The sequence below is a fragment of the Apostichopus japonicus genome, chromosome 20 (genome assembly GCF_037975245.1).
Source record: "Apostichopus japonicus isolate 1M-3 chromosome 20, ASM3797524v1, whole genome shotgun sequence".
In the NCBI taxonomy this organism is placed as follows: Eukaryota; Metazoa; Echinodermata; class Holothuroidea; order Aspidochirotida; family Stichopodidae; genus Apostichopus; species Apostichopus japonicus.
In genome coordinates, this window is record NC_092580.1 from 10,975,436 (window position 1) to 10,990,203 (window position 14,768).

The window sequence follows — 14,768 nt, forward strand, 5'->3', positions numbered from 1 at the left end:
TGTAGAAGGGAACAACAACCCCCCCCCCCCCCCTTCAATTTATACTGTAACTGATTGCACTTCAGCAAGCTAAAGACCCTTTGATTGTATTCATCAAAGAAACTTAAAATAATAAAGCAAGTAGAGTATATACTGTAATTAATCATTCCAGTTGGATCTTTAAAAAGTCATTATCCAGAAACATTTACATGATATGAGGATAGTGTACCAATCACATATGAAAAACAAATTGGGAACTGTTTGGGAGAAGGAACACAAAGGGGGGGGGTAAGGGGGGGTGGAATGGGGATGAGGGAAAAGGGCAAAACCCCCGTATTTTTCAACTTCCACGTCTTTGAAGTGTCACTTGACGTAGTAGAAAGCTCAATGTACTGTTTTGGTTTGGGATCTATCATCTTATGTAGTAACAGACAATATCAAAAACCCAGCTACCTTAATATAGTAAATTTATGCAATCATTGATTAATGATTTAACCATACACACCCCATTAACAAATTTTGCATCTTGCAACTTTTCCCACCGTTTTTAATTAAGTCTTTAACCCCATAACCACACACATGTTCAATCCAAGCCAGGACCGAATTACGCTATTTAAACTATTTTAACTTATAATGGAGAGTTTTTTCCTTGATTGCAGTATTTTTAATGGGAACTGCACCCCATCCCCACCCATTCTATTTCATCCCCACCCCACACTATGCCAACCCATGACTATTAATTGATCTATAAGTTCTGTTCAAATGACTCTTAAATTCATTGCAGGGTAAGAAGGGAGTTTCCGCTGATGGGTGGGTCTGTTTTTTGTATAAGTCAATAACCCCCTTTAAAAGGCAGTTGATATATATGTTGATATTCCTAGTATCCTTCATCTGTCTGTCTAGTTCCTATTAGTCATCCCTCCTTCATTCCGCGTGTAACATTTCAAATGAGCTGATGGGAGACAGCGTAGGCGAGTGCTTCCCTCGGTGACAGTCTGTTCAGTAGCAGCCAGTACTGCAGGAATGGAGAAACTTCCATTCATGACGGAGTTAGCTGTTACAGTAGCAGACTTTGAAGCCAGTTCCTAATATTTTAGTCGTTCAAGTGTTTTGGCAGTTTTGCAACATTATAGATATAAGACCCGTTTCTAATCTCTTTGGAATTTTCTTGTGGGGAAGTCATTTCTGTGAGGAGGTATAGTACTAATGTTATTGTTCATTTCTAGTTATAAATATTTTACAGTACATGTTAATGTTGATAGTAAACTGCCACGTTTGTGCATGTTTTCAATGCGATGTTTATAGGCTGCTGTTATGGTTGTATTCTGAGTATGTTGTATAGGAGCAAGCCGTAGGTATTATCTTCATAACCTGTAATTTTATACATATGTATGTACATTTGTGACTGTATTATACAGTGTTGTAAACTGTTCTGCTTGGCTATGAACTGTACAGTACAGGTAGTTACTGTAAGCTGCCTCGCATAGATAGAAGTCTTTGAGTCTACAATTGTTTGGTAACTTTGAAAAACATGGTTAATATTAAAAATACAATTAATGTTTCATATTTTGAATTGAAATTCAAAGATGGCTCTTAAAGTTGACAAAAGGATACGTTTGTGTCTTTATCTAAATTATTGTTACTCAAAGTATAATTCCCCAGAAAATATTTAATATAATCCTGAATTCTTGTAATATTCTAGAGTATATTTATGAAATGGGAATTGCGTTCTAGTAGCTGGCTTTTCCACGTTATTTACTCAGCATTCCTTGAATTGAGGAAATAAGTTTGGCAAAACAAATTACCACTGAATTAATTGATATTAGGACATTTCCTATTTTAATTGGCAAATCTCCAGCGTGAGAAAATCGAAGCAAATTTGCTCCATGAACAGTATATCATCGAACCCTCATTTACAATTATGTACAGTACATTAGAGCTTACCCACTCTACATTCTTAGTTTCTAATTCTAAGCCTCTCTGAAGAAATTTCACTGCCAGAAGTTACACTTGCAGAAAACAATAATTCTTTCAATTGATAGTGTACTGGTTGGAGGGAGGGGGGGGGGGATGGTAGCGATGTTGGCCGTAGAGCCATCTAATTTGATAATATAATACCGACGTTACTTAGAGGGTTAATGACATTTTAGTATACATGTATAAGGTGTCGTTAGGCGTGTCCACGTGAGTAATAGGAGTATCCCCCAGCTGTAGCCTATCACTATTAATAATTATATTAATATATATATTTATCAGACCCTTCTAAATCGTCAACGGTACCGTATATACTGTGTGAAGGAAGGAAATGTGCCCCTCTCCAAAAGTGGTCTCACATTCGGTACCCCCTTCCTTTGATCCAAAGTTCATCGATCAAGGTTTTACCGCAGACGACTTTTTGACCTCATTCAGGTACAAGTATGTTTGCTCTGGTAGAAAACATGGAGGACGCTTGGCTGTACTGGAATCCAGTGTGGAGAGGTATTGTTAGAAGTGCTTCGTGAAAAAAGTCCGCACCTGTCCGTCTTGCTTTTATCAGTATTATTTTTAGTTTTGCTCAAATTAATTTTGCATGTTTTCAGTTCCCTTAAATAGCATTTGCTTGTGGGCAGGCATGGCCTTTTGGCAACTCATCGTAAATGAAAAAGAGGGGGCATGGGGGGGGGATGGGTATAAAATACCTACTGTAGGCCATTGCGGGATAGGTACATTCTACTGTACATGTTTAAAATGGCCTTAAAATGGTGAGTTCATGAGAAACTTGTACTTGTAGGGTTATTGAAAGGTCAACAGCATAGCTCCCATTCTAAGCATGCTAAAACATGCTATATTTTTTTTTTAAACTTCTTGGCAGTGTTTTGACCAGGAGTGCTGCAAGTTGTTTACAGAAAATGAGGAGTTATAAATTAGATAGTTCATGATATCATTGACATTCAGGGGATTTTCTCAGAATTGTGGTAAAATGCTTGGTGAAGAATGAACATGATTTTAATGACCTGTAAATCATGTGTTTTTCTAGCATATTTGGGGCCAAATTGAAGACCTCAAAGTCAGACTGAACCATTCTTCTGAGGGGAGCTTGTGTTTTACGTTACAAATCATGTTTTGATCACAGACGGATTGGCCAACCGACTAATTAGCCTGTCAGTCTTTATTACTCTAGCTGGGGATTGGTATGCTAGGGGTCCCACAAAGACAAACCAAAGGCACCATTTCACATGAAAGGTTCCAAAATACTGTACGCAGCTTGTTCTGAGGCCCAGTGCGGCCAGTTGGATCACCGAGCCATCAGTAATTTCCGGCCTAGTCCGTCCCAATGTCCGCTCATTTCTGTATAGGTTGATTATAACTTGTTTTATGTTACAGCTAGGCCTCATCAAAAATGCTTCCAAACTTGGCCCCTGGGTATTGAATAACATTAGTAATTAGTAAGTGAAATGTTATACTTTGAGGAATCAAATTTTAGACTTGGGAGTTAGTCATCCACTATGATAAACATTCCAATAGTGATTTTGCTGGCTAGACTCATAAAAGTCTTTTAAGGACAACCTCTTTGGTATCGTAGGTTCTCTACTAATTTTTTCAGTATGTCAGGATTTTGATTTTTGTTTTTGCATAATTTGAAAGTACTGTATATGTAACATTCTGTATTCCTAATCTTCTTGGCTGGTTTTACTAATAATCTCATTGTTTGAGTTATCACTATAAATACATATATATTATCTCTTATATTATCTCTGGAGTTTTTATAAGGAACGGGGATTATTTGTGATTTGGTGACACTTGAACAAATCTGACCCCATGTCAATCTAGATTAGTGTATGAGAAATAAGGAAGTTGGGAATATTTAAGGGTGTCCATGAGTCTGGTCCTCCCCCCTCCCCCTGACCGAAACATATCTCATCTTGAGGATGAAAATGGTCATTTCATGAAACTGCTTTAGTGAACATTCTAAAATGTTTGGCCTTCAAAATGACCAAAGGTTCACTTGAACAAGTGAACCCCCTTCACTATGGGTTCTACGGTATAATTAGGCATATTGTAGAGGATGGAGATAATAGCTGCATTTTCTGTTGCTTAAGTTTTGATTTTATTAAAGAGTAATAAGCATAATTACAAATTTCAGGCATCTCTTAGATAAAAAATTTTCATTCATTTCTTGTTTTTTCATTTTTCACAATAAAATTTAAGAGATGAAGGAGTGGTTGAGGGTACAGATAGTGCATAGGGTAGTGTGTGAGTGAGGGAAGCAGTGGGTGGACAGGGGCGAGTAAGAGACATTTCCTTAGCTCCTCGCTTACCTGTCTCCCCACAACCTTAGCACTCTTGTTCTACCATGCCTAGACCGAACTGTGAGGAATCAGTTTTGGAATATCTCAGTAACATTCTTGACAAGTTAGTTGTACTGAATAATCTCTTATCAATGTCAGTGACTGATAACAGAAAAGTGAAGATTACTGTAGGTTAAGAAAAAAAAAGAAGACCATTCTGTGACCTTTTGGAAAATTTCTTGTCTCTGTTTATTGCTGCAATTGTAAGGCAAAAATGGGGAACAGTTTACTGTATTTATCCAGGATGTTTTAGTTTCATTCAGCCACAAGGGGAGGGAATTTTGCCAACTGATAATTGATGAATTACTATGCTGTGCATATGTGCAGTGCATATGATATTTCTATCCTTCTCCTTATGGATAAGGGGAAGCAACAATACTGCAAGATCTTCTGCATGGTTATCAATATTCTTTACATTCTGCATGCATTTTAAAGAAAAAAAAGAACAGAAAGAAAAATTCTAACATTTCGGTATGAACTAATGTACTGTATGTTGCTTTCCTACCTCTGCGGTCACATATCCATTTACTGCTACATTGCAGGTACATAGCTTTGTTTGATGTGGTTAATTTACTGTACTTTACCTAAGGTCATTTACTACATTCAGTGTACAAATTTGACCCTCCTCAGATCTGTGTCTGAGAACAATCTGCAATTTTTCGTTGGCTGATATTTTAGGAGATGATATCAATGTACTGTATATTCTTTTCTCATAAATTTTCTATTTGACTTCGTGTATGACTACAACACGTTAATATCTTACTGGGAATTTGACAAAAGTTTGAGATCTGCTGTCTGTCCGTCGTTCAATGTGCCAACTGGACCTCCTTCTTTTCCGTAACTAACTATGCTAGCAGAACAGTTTTTATTCCCAAGTTACTTTGGACATCTCGTTCCCATCCGCGTGGCGCCCTCTATATATATAATTGCACGTACTTATTTCTCGGGTTGTTTGGATAGTGGGTACAGAAAAATGGGATTTTAATAACAAAAGTTCATTGCCTTCTTGTTAAGACGAAGATCTTTAACGCACCCCATGTCAATTATCCAGGTCCTAGAAAAGGCAATAGCGACAATTTTGACAAGGCCAAATACAGTATGTGAATTTTTTCACACTTGTTAAGTGTTTCTTCAATTTGACACATGTACATTCAATGATACTCAGAGGAAGTGTAAAATTTTACGCTTCCAAGTGTTTGCGGTATTACCAAGGTTTTAGCAATAAAAATATTAATTATAAATATATATTGGGGGGGGGAGGTGTTTGGTTTGTACTAAATGTGGAGCAAAATGAATTTTTTTATGGATGTAGGTATTAATAACTAAAGTGCAGTTACACCGAGGCTCACAGCTGCATCGGTACTCGGGTGGAAAAATTTTAATTTTGGGACGATTTCGTTATTTTAATTGGAACAATTATTTTGAGCCTGAAAGTGCATAACTTACATGAAATGCTCTCGTACAGAATAACCACATGTTGCGTTTGAGTCAATTCTGTACTGAGTGGGAGTGTATGCTTAGTATGTTATGACTCCTACAGTAAGTTGCATTAAACTGTACATAGTGAATACTGTGCAGTGTAGTATACACACACAAGATTTTATTGTAGAAATCACATAGTTAATGTTTTAATGTTTTCCACTTTCCCATCTCCTATACTCATTTGGACAATTCTATCTGTGTGTACAGTATTTAACACTGATCATGTTACAGTATGTCAGGAGTCAAATGTTCAGGTCCAATTACATGTCATCCAAAACTTGCAAGTCATATCGTCTCATACCTGTGTCGCAGGGGGTGGGTGGTTGTGGGGTGGGTGTTTCGGATAAACAACAAACATAATTTGGTCAAGAGCGAAATCTTGACAGTACTTAGATCGTGGCTTACAGTATAAAGTAGATAGATCTACAAACTCTTCCTTTCATCTCTTCCATTAACTACGTGAGGTCAGTCTTAATATTCCCCATATTCTGAATATTCTCCATTGCCTCATCGGTATCGTCAGTTGCGATGAGCTCACTCTGTGATCTGTTGTGAACAACTTCCTGTGGAGAACTGTGTCATGGCATGTACTGCGGTATCAGCCAGGTCACGTTACCGATGTCTAAATTTAGTCGCACGTTTCTGCCGATTCTTTGTACCTTTGTTTTTAGCATTTTTAAACTTCTCTTTGTTGGACTCTTCGGTGCCTCGCATGATGCAGGTAGTTTCATTCTTAGTCAAAGTCGCCTTCTGTTTGGAAACACCCGGCGATTTGCTCTCCGCATCAGAGACCGATGAAGAACTCTCAAGGATATTTCTGGCATTATTGAATTCATCTTTCCTGATGCGGCACGTATCGACTTTGAAGTCTTTGGACATATTTTAAATCTTTGCAAAAACTGATTGCTTCAGAAAGATTATTTGGTCAACCCATGATTTTACCGTATTCACGACCGCGAGAGTTGTTTTTGACTTTTAGAAGCACAAACAATGCCACAAAGTGATGATAATCTCTGCCATTTACTTCTGTGTTCTATTTAACCACTTTGGCACGCAAACGATATTGGACACACTGTAAAATTGTTCACTGTGCATACAGTATTTAAGTTTTGAGGGGTGCATATATCTTTTATGATGATCATCAAACTCTATGTTCCACCTTGCATCTGCCATCCAAGAGCGAAGCTCTGTGAGTATATTCGTACTTGTTCCAGAGAGGTGAGAGTTTTTGAACAGAGAAACGTTTGGGCTTTATGTACAGTACGTATTCAGTAACATATATTGTGTGGATTCAATTTTAGGCGACGTTTTGCCTTAAAAGGTATTTCTGCTGCTGCTGCTGTCTTCATGGTTGCGCTGCGATTGAATTGTAAAAGTAGGCACTAACAGTGGTCAAAACTGACTGTACTTTGCATTTGTGATTATGTCCGCAACGAAAACTAAATGTTTTTCTCAATATTCTAGAGCTGCGATATGAAATCTTATTAATAACATCTTCGTCTTTGCCAAACCTCACATAAATTCTGAAGTATCAAACTTAACAACTATACTGTATATGCAGGCATGTCCTTGAGACTCTTGTCTGTCTGTCTGTCTCTATGTCTGTCTGTCGGTCTGTGTGATGGTCATGTGATCAGAGAGCGATGCATTAGCAAAGTAGCGCAGGCTCCTGTACCAGAATTGTCCTCAGTCTGACATTTTGGCCATTTTTTTTTAAGCTACAGTAGTAGTCAGGAAAACCGACTTAAAATAGGCAGGGTTATACGGCAGATCTGATGTTGGATTGAATTTAATCAGAAAATTTGCACGATCAAACTTGTGAGTGAACTTTTGTGATGTTATGAAAGCAGACATCTGCTAACAGTTTGAAGTGAGGCTTAAAGCGACATCCATAAGTGGTTAAGCTTAAATATGCCAGAAAGAGCAAAACTGATCACCAAATATCAAAACTTTAGATTTTTTTTTTAAATTTAAAAAAAAAGTTGTTTTAACAGGCATGCTGCGTTGCCTAAGATACTACAGTACACTACTGTATTTGACATAATTTGTCAATATCTGGGGATAACTTAATACAAGGAGGTTTAGTTCACTTTCAAAAATGTTAAGGGCAGTTCTTTCACAGACTCAAAGAAGAAGGTACTGTACATTGTACATACTACTCAAGGAAGACCTTTAGGACGCCAGAACAGGTTAAAGACAATACATGTACAGTACAGTCCTCTAATATCTTGCAGGGTATATTTATTTTTAGGTTCTAGGAGTATGGTATCATGTTGAAATGATATGAAAACAAGTCCAGTAATTGTCTTTGGTATCAATAATGACAACACATTCCTCCGGTAATTTTGTGACCTTTTGAGAGCCGGGCTAACGTGTAGAGACTACCGTAGGAACATTAGTGTATACATACATACTTATTATGTTGCAGACAGGGCCTGCTGTTGTCAAGCAGGAATTGTTTGAACTCTGTCAGCTCATTAATAAGTAATCTATTTACATCACTCCTCTCTAATACCTGTCTGCACTCCACTCATGCACTCCCATCTACTGTAACTACAGCTTACAATACTTGACAAGTTTATTAGTTCTTGTGCCGCCACTGACCCATGTCATGGTAAACTTCCTTCTCCCAAACCTTCCATATTGAAAGCTTTACCGCAGCTTACTGCTAGAATATCGGTCTCAATATTTGTCCGTTGGAATCTCGGTGGTTTGAAAGTTTTGGTCAAGTTTTACTCAAGGCATTGTATTTAGGCATCTTCTTCAGTTTCATCTCCTTCCAGCTGCATCAAAGATCATTCTTAAATATTCAACCCAGGCGCGTAGCCAAGGGGGGCAAAGGGGGCAGCCGGCCCCCTCTTGAGCATATTTTTTATATTTTTTTATAATGTTTTTATGATGTCGCTAGTATTTTCAAAAGAGAAAATGCTAAGATGCAACTTACAAGGCCTGGGAAGTGCCATTTCCAGCGATCTGCCAGCGAGTCATTTTCAGCCAAAATTTTCTAGTATGCTTCGCGCCAACCATGGTGGCGCTACGCTTAGATAGTTTGCAATGCCGAATCTACAGTTTCGCCCCTCCCTTGGCAAATTCTTGGCTACGTGCCTGATTCACCCGCTCTTTGCTCGTGTGTCTCCAGAAAGCAACAAATATTCTCATTTCTCACTCTACCATACCTACGTACTATGTTGAACCATTTGGTAAACCTATCAAGCATCATCGATCTGTCACTCTAGTCTAGGTCTTAGACCGTCATACTTCCTTCGGTGCCTCGTCTGTCTGTGCGTTGGTCAGCTTGCTTTCAACAGAATGTTGACAACTTTATGAGTCGATCCTAACTAAGTAATAGACCGGCCTAGAGATTTTAATAGTAATTGGTATGATCAAAACAACAGTTTTGTTGAAGTAAACAGAAAAATCCAGATGACAAGACCATTATAGAGTCATTAACATTTATTTATTTATGTTATTTTTTCCTAACAGATTGTAAATACACATGTCACTTCAAGTGTTACCAAAACGGAGTACGGCTGGACTGTTCTGAAATTAATGAGCACTCTTCTAAGGTTGGAAGCCATGACGTTTCCCCGGACTTTACTTTTGTGTCTGTAAAGGTAAGGAAGGCAATACAGTACATCATTCTTTGTGTACAGTTAGTAAAACATTTGGTCATTGTATAGTTTAATACTCCTCAATGTCTGGGAATAATATAAAGAAGCTAAAACTCTTCAAAATATGTTTAACCATCCCTCCCCCCCCCCCCCCAAAAAAAAAAAAAAATCCAAGGAGAAAAAGGGTGTCACTCTGTCTTTGAAGAAGAAATCGTGCAATGGTCAACTTGTTGTTAAGCACCTCTTAACGTTCAAACTTAGATCATGTAAAGCTTCTTTGAAACATTGCAGCAGTTATTAGCTCGTTGAACAGTTGGGACACCTTACTGATGACCTATTCTTAATGACTTGGAAAGGTTAGTTAATGATTGCAAAACAATGAAATAAGTTCATCTGTGCGGGGATGTATATAACAGCTCCTTTCGCCATAAAAACAAAATTGTGTCTGGGGATTGGGGATGGGGACTGTCATTTTGTAAACCTGTGACCTCATAGAACTGCTAGTATCGGACAGAAGGTCAGAGAGTACGTCCGAGTGGCATTTAATCCCAAGTTTTCCTTTCATTCCGAGGGTCGGCTAATCCCCCCCCCGCCTCTCACCCCCTCCCGCCACTTTCTCACCATGTCTCACTCTCTCGTCTCTACATCACAGGACAGTGCCTTAACCAGTCTTTCACGAGAAGAGCTGTTACGAAGAACGGCAGAGTACAATGCAGAAATGGGACAGAAAATATTGAAAGTGGTACGTGATCATTGTATGGGGTACCACCTATGTTTTTTGGGTGGGGCCAGGCAGGGGAACAGGGTGGGAACGTAATGTGTGTGTTAGAAGATGTAAGCCTGGGATGGAAAGTTACCTGGTCTGTGTGTCATTTGTTACTGAGAAATGAATATCCAGTAACATTGTTCAGTACTTTGGTAAAGCCTTGAACTTTTTTTCTGTGGTTAAACTGTTTCCAAGGAGCAACGGTCAACATAAATTTGTGGAGATGTATTTTTAAGGGGTAGACTCAAGAGATATATGATTGTCCATTATTTCTCTGATATATATTTAAGTAAATATTTCTACAACAGAGAACAGGCAATTGGTTTCCTTTACAAAGAAATGCACTACAATTTGTTTTCTCTTTTTTCTTTTTCACAACTGTTATAAATCTACCCAACTGAAGCAATATTTCATGGTTTTAACAATTAAAAACAAAGAAGAATAGTAAAAGGCAAACTTAATTAACAGCCAAACTTGGTCATGAAATTTGGCAAAGTTGAAGTTGATTTTAGACAATTTTTTTTTTTTTTTTCTAACTTCAAAGAGAGAGAGAGACAAAAACTGCTAGCAAACTGCTTAATATCTACTACAAAAAAAGCCTGTTTAGGTAAAATATATACTTTTATTCCTAACTTATCAACTTTGTCAGGAACCGGATGAAGGTACAGGGTTCTTCGGCCCTCTCGAAGTCTATTTCAACCTCTCAAGGCCAGTCAGTATCAAGTCGGGCTCCCCCGTTCCAACCTTCTGTAATTCCCTGAAGCGCTACGACCACAGTGTAGACGTCACAAGAAGGCGGACCTCATTCTTCTTCCCAAAGGCTCAAGTGGAGGTAAGAGGAGGGCCGAAAGGGCCAGTGAATAGTGAATAATAATAATAATAATAATAATTGACAGTTCTTATATAACGCAACTTACAATAAAGTCTCGCTGCGCTGTACTTAACCCTGGTCATTGGTAACTTGTCACACTTACACACCAAACACAATTCAAAGCATCTCTCCTGGGGCACCACAGTGCACCACAGCCACGTGTCCCCTGGGGGACTTCCCATAGGGTGCAGCCACAAACGTGCGCACGCAACTATATTTACAAGTCACCTCGCAAGTCCCCATTTATACACCTGGGTGAAGTGAGGCAATGGAGATAAAGTGCCTTGCCCAAGGACACAACGCAATGATCTGGCCAGGGCTCGAACCTGTAATCCTTAGATCACAAGTCCACTGCCTTAACCACTTGACCACAACGCCCTCACAACAGAAATAAGAGACGTTGAAACGTGTGCCCAAGACAGCAGTGAAGTTTAATATGCTACAGTAGCTTTACCTATCTCATCAGAAACAAAAATCACACTCCAAAGAACTGAGTTAAAACCTCGATCCATTCTCCCTATTGCAACTCCAAAAGCCAAGATACTGGCATGCATTCCACCGTTTCATGTCTTTTGGCCTGGAGTGTCGTGAAGTGATCAAATGATCTTTAATATATAGTATCTTGTTATCTCTACAGCTGCATTTTGTATTGGTCTGAGGCGGTGTATCATGCCCACCTTACCTGGTATCTGAATCACTCTCCATGGTACCAATTAGATCGTGGTGAAACGAAAGCAAACATTAGTAGAATTAACGTCATTCACATCTTTGATGTAAATACAAATTACATACCAAATATTACATGTCATCACTTGATGTAATAAAAATGCCTGAAAAGACCACCTTCCAGAATAAGTTTGTCGATTTGCCATATAAACTTACGGTCACCTAACAAAATCCCTTAGTCCGATGGTCTCTCTACGATGCCTGTTGCGTCAATGAACTGTCATTAGTTTGTATACCACATTAAACCAGCAAATATGGTTTTGAGCCTTTAGTTTACCTAAATTGTTATTAGGGAAGACAGTAAGGTAAAAGAAAGATGAGTAGCCAGATAGGGAGTAGGAATGATAATTCAGGAAAATCTTTCTGTTTTCCCACAAAGTATAAGATTGAGAACTTAATCGACCTCCCCCACCACTCCCTCCCTCCCTCCCAAAATAAAAGATTTCATCTTCAAGAATGCGCCTGTTAATTGTTTGTTCTGTTTTATGAGAGTTTACAAGTGTCTTTTCGTACAAGTCGTACCGGTATGTGATCTTACTCAGAAGGTAACCTGTACCTTGTGTTTTAGGCTTATCAAACACCCCCTCCCCACCCCTTCCCCCATAGTATAACAAAGACAGAAAGGAAAAAAAAAGAAATTGTAACTAATGTAGCACAGTAGTTTCATAATATATCATGGGTGACACTCGAGAAGGTCACTTGTATCGTCATAAGTGGTTCAGGGAAAGCTGGGGCACTTAGCTTATTACTTCTGTGGATATTGTGCACTTTTATCTAGCTATCATTTCCTTTAATTGCGTGTTTCATAAGACCATCCATCGATAGCAAAAAAGAGTAAAGAAAAGAAGTCTATTACGGTGATTCGATACTAGTAGGCAGCAGTTGTAGCAATACGGAAAGTGCACAGTAAATTTCAGGAGAGGATGTCGATGGTGACCCGGACGTAAGGTCAAGGTTGTGAAATGATAACCAATGTACAAATTTACACTGGTAGCTTGGAAAGTGTTGTAATAGGGAGGGTGTTATATAGACTTTGTTCATAAACAGTGATAACCAATATATATGTTACATTGGAAGTTTGGAAAAGTGTTGTAATAGATAGGGTGTTATATAGACTTTTGCTCATTAACAGTTTGGTGTTTTACAAATTATTTTTTGTTATTTATTGTTTGCGAATACAGATACATTATATATATATATATGCTTATATAAATATGCTATATATATGCTTATATATATATGCGTATGTAATTAATTTAAGTATATATATATTTGCTAATTTATTCACTTTTGGTTGGTTTTTCTCAGTCACTTCACATAACCAGCGAGACTACATCGCAAGAGGTCATTGACTGTCTGCTGAAGCGGTACAAGCTCATCGATAACCCGCACAAATTTGCCTTGTTTGAGAGAACAGAGAAAGATGGCGAAGGTGAGTCTTTCACAGGCTGGAGAACATTAAGCTTTGAATGGTTTGAATTACTTAGCGAGACCATAATCAGAATGGTTGTGTGTTTTTCAGTTTTGTTCAGACCAGAGCGGAAAGATGGGATGAAACTTTATAGGGAACATCCGAATCTAGCAAAAAGTTGGACATTTTCATTTGGTTTTATTGATGGGATCCATGAGATATGGAGAAGGGAATGTATAACAAAGTAAAACGATTGTTTCACCATTTTCCACATTATTCGTTCGAGCCTAGTTGAGATAAGCCGCAAAATTCTTGGGGAAAGAACAGAATAGATGGCCAGAGAACATTAAGCTTTGAATGGTTTGAATTACTTAGCGATACCATAATCAAAATGATTGTGTTTTTTTCAAGGCGGTGGGGGGGGGGGGAATGAGGCTGGGATACTCATTAAATTTATCAATCTCTGTGATCTGCGATGTTACTGCTTCCAAAAAATTCCCTCTCCATCAGACCAGGGTATTAGGCATTTTGAAATGCTTTAATAAGTGAGAGAGAGTATACATGCTAATTGACCAAATTTAGGGAAGTATTTATATGCTAATTTATTCACCTTTGGTATTCATCACGCACCACCCTTCAGTCACTCATCACACATCCAGAGAGTCAAAATAAACGTCGTTCATAATTTTATTAGAATATCGGGTTTTAAGTGAAGAGAAGTGGCATCGAAAATCCTTCTTCCGGCTTTGAATAGGTACCTAAAATATGCAAATAGAAATGTTTTACCATTCTGTGTTCCTCAACTCGATGGTGCACCTCTAAATAATAGCATAGTAATGTGCGAGAGACAGGCAGTTTCTGACAGGATTGAAATGGGGGCAAAGTTCATCATGGACAAAACATCTTCAAAGGGATTCCAGATTCCCAGAGGGAAGAAATCAACAGTTGAGATGTTTTGTCTATTCATCTTGGCTGACATCACAGACCGATGTGAGAGAAGATAGGATGATGATACATCGGTAGTGACAGCTTTCTAATAACTGGCTTTAATTTCCGTTTTTTACTTTCTCAGTTCTAATGCGTAAACTGGAGGACGAGGATACCCCTCTGATGAATGTTCTCTTCTGGGGGCCGAACAACACGGAGAAGAGCATGGAACTGAGAGAGAACGAAACCGGCATCGTTCAGGTAAGAATCAAAACCGAGCCTCGTCAAAATATCCCACCGGGAGGGCCCGAAGGTTTCATAAGTAAACATGTAGCACGTTATTGCTCCTCAGGTCTGATTGTCGTCAAATAGTAGAAAAGTAGAGTAGATGGGAGACAAATGACCGAGAAATAGGAAAACAAATTTGTAGAAAGCAAAGAAAGGTTTGGTTAGAACGGGACTTGAACGAATGTATCTTCAGCAATAGCTGTAAATTTTAGTAGATTACAAACCCTTGTTTTCACTTAAAAGATTCGTCGAAATCCAAATTAGTCCTCGTTATCACTGTGTTTCTCAGAAAAGTCAAGCTTGTCGTGTTGGGATTGAGCGTTGTCACCGGTGCAACGGTCATGTACCAACGCTATAAATTCATCCCAGCCTAAAAGGT

The 14,768-nt window shown here is 38.5% G+C and overlaps 1 protein-coding gene across 1 annotated transcript in view; it reads left to right on the forward strand.

Annotated features, from left to right (window-relative positions):
* The window catches only part of LOC139962196 (ras association domain-containing protein 1-like), a 37,956-nt gene that overhangs the window by 15,289 nt on the left and 7,899 nt on the right, over window positions 1–14,768 (forward strand). Inside the window, exons 2-6 of the mRNA XM_071962180.1 lie at window positions 9,273–9,403; window positions 10,053–10,142; window positions 10,816–10,998; window positions 13,072–13,195; window positions 14,247–14,362. Coding sequence (XP_071818281.1) covers window positions 9,273–9,403; window positions 10,053–10,142; window positions 10,816–10,998; window positions 13,072–13,195; window positions 14,247–14,362 — 644 coding nt within the window. The remainder of the gene's footprint in view (window positions 1–9,272; window positions 9,404–10,052; window positions 10,143–10,815; window positions 10,999–13,071; window positions 13,196–14,246; window positions 14,363–14,768) is intronic.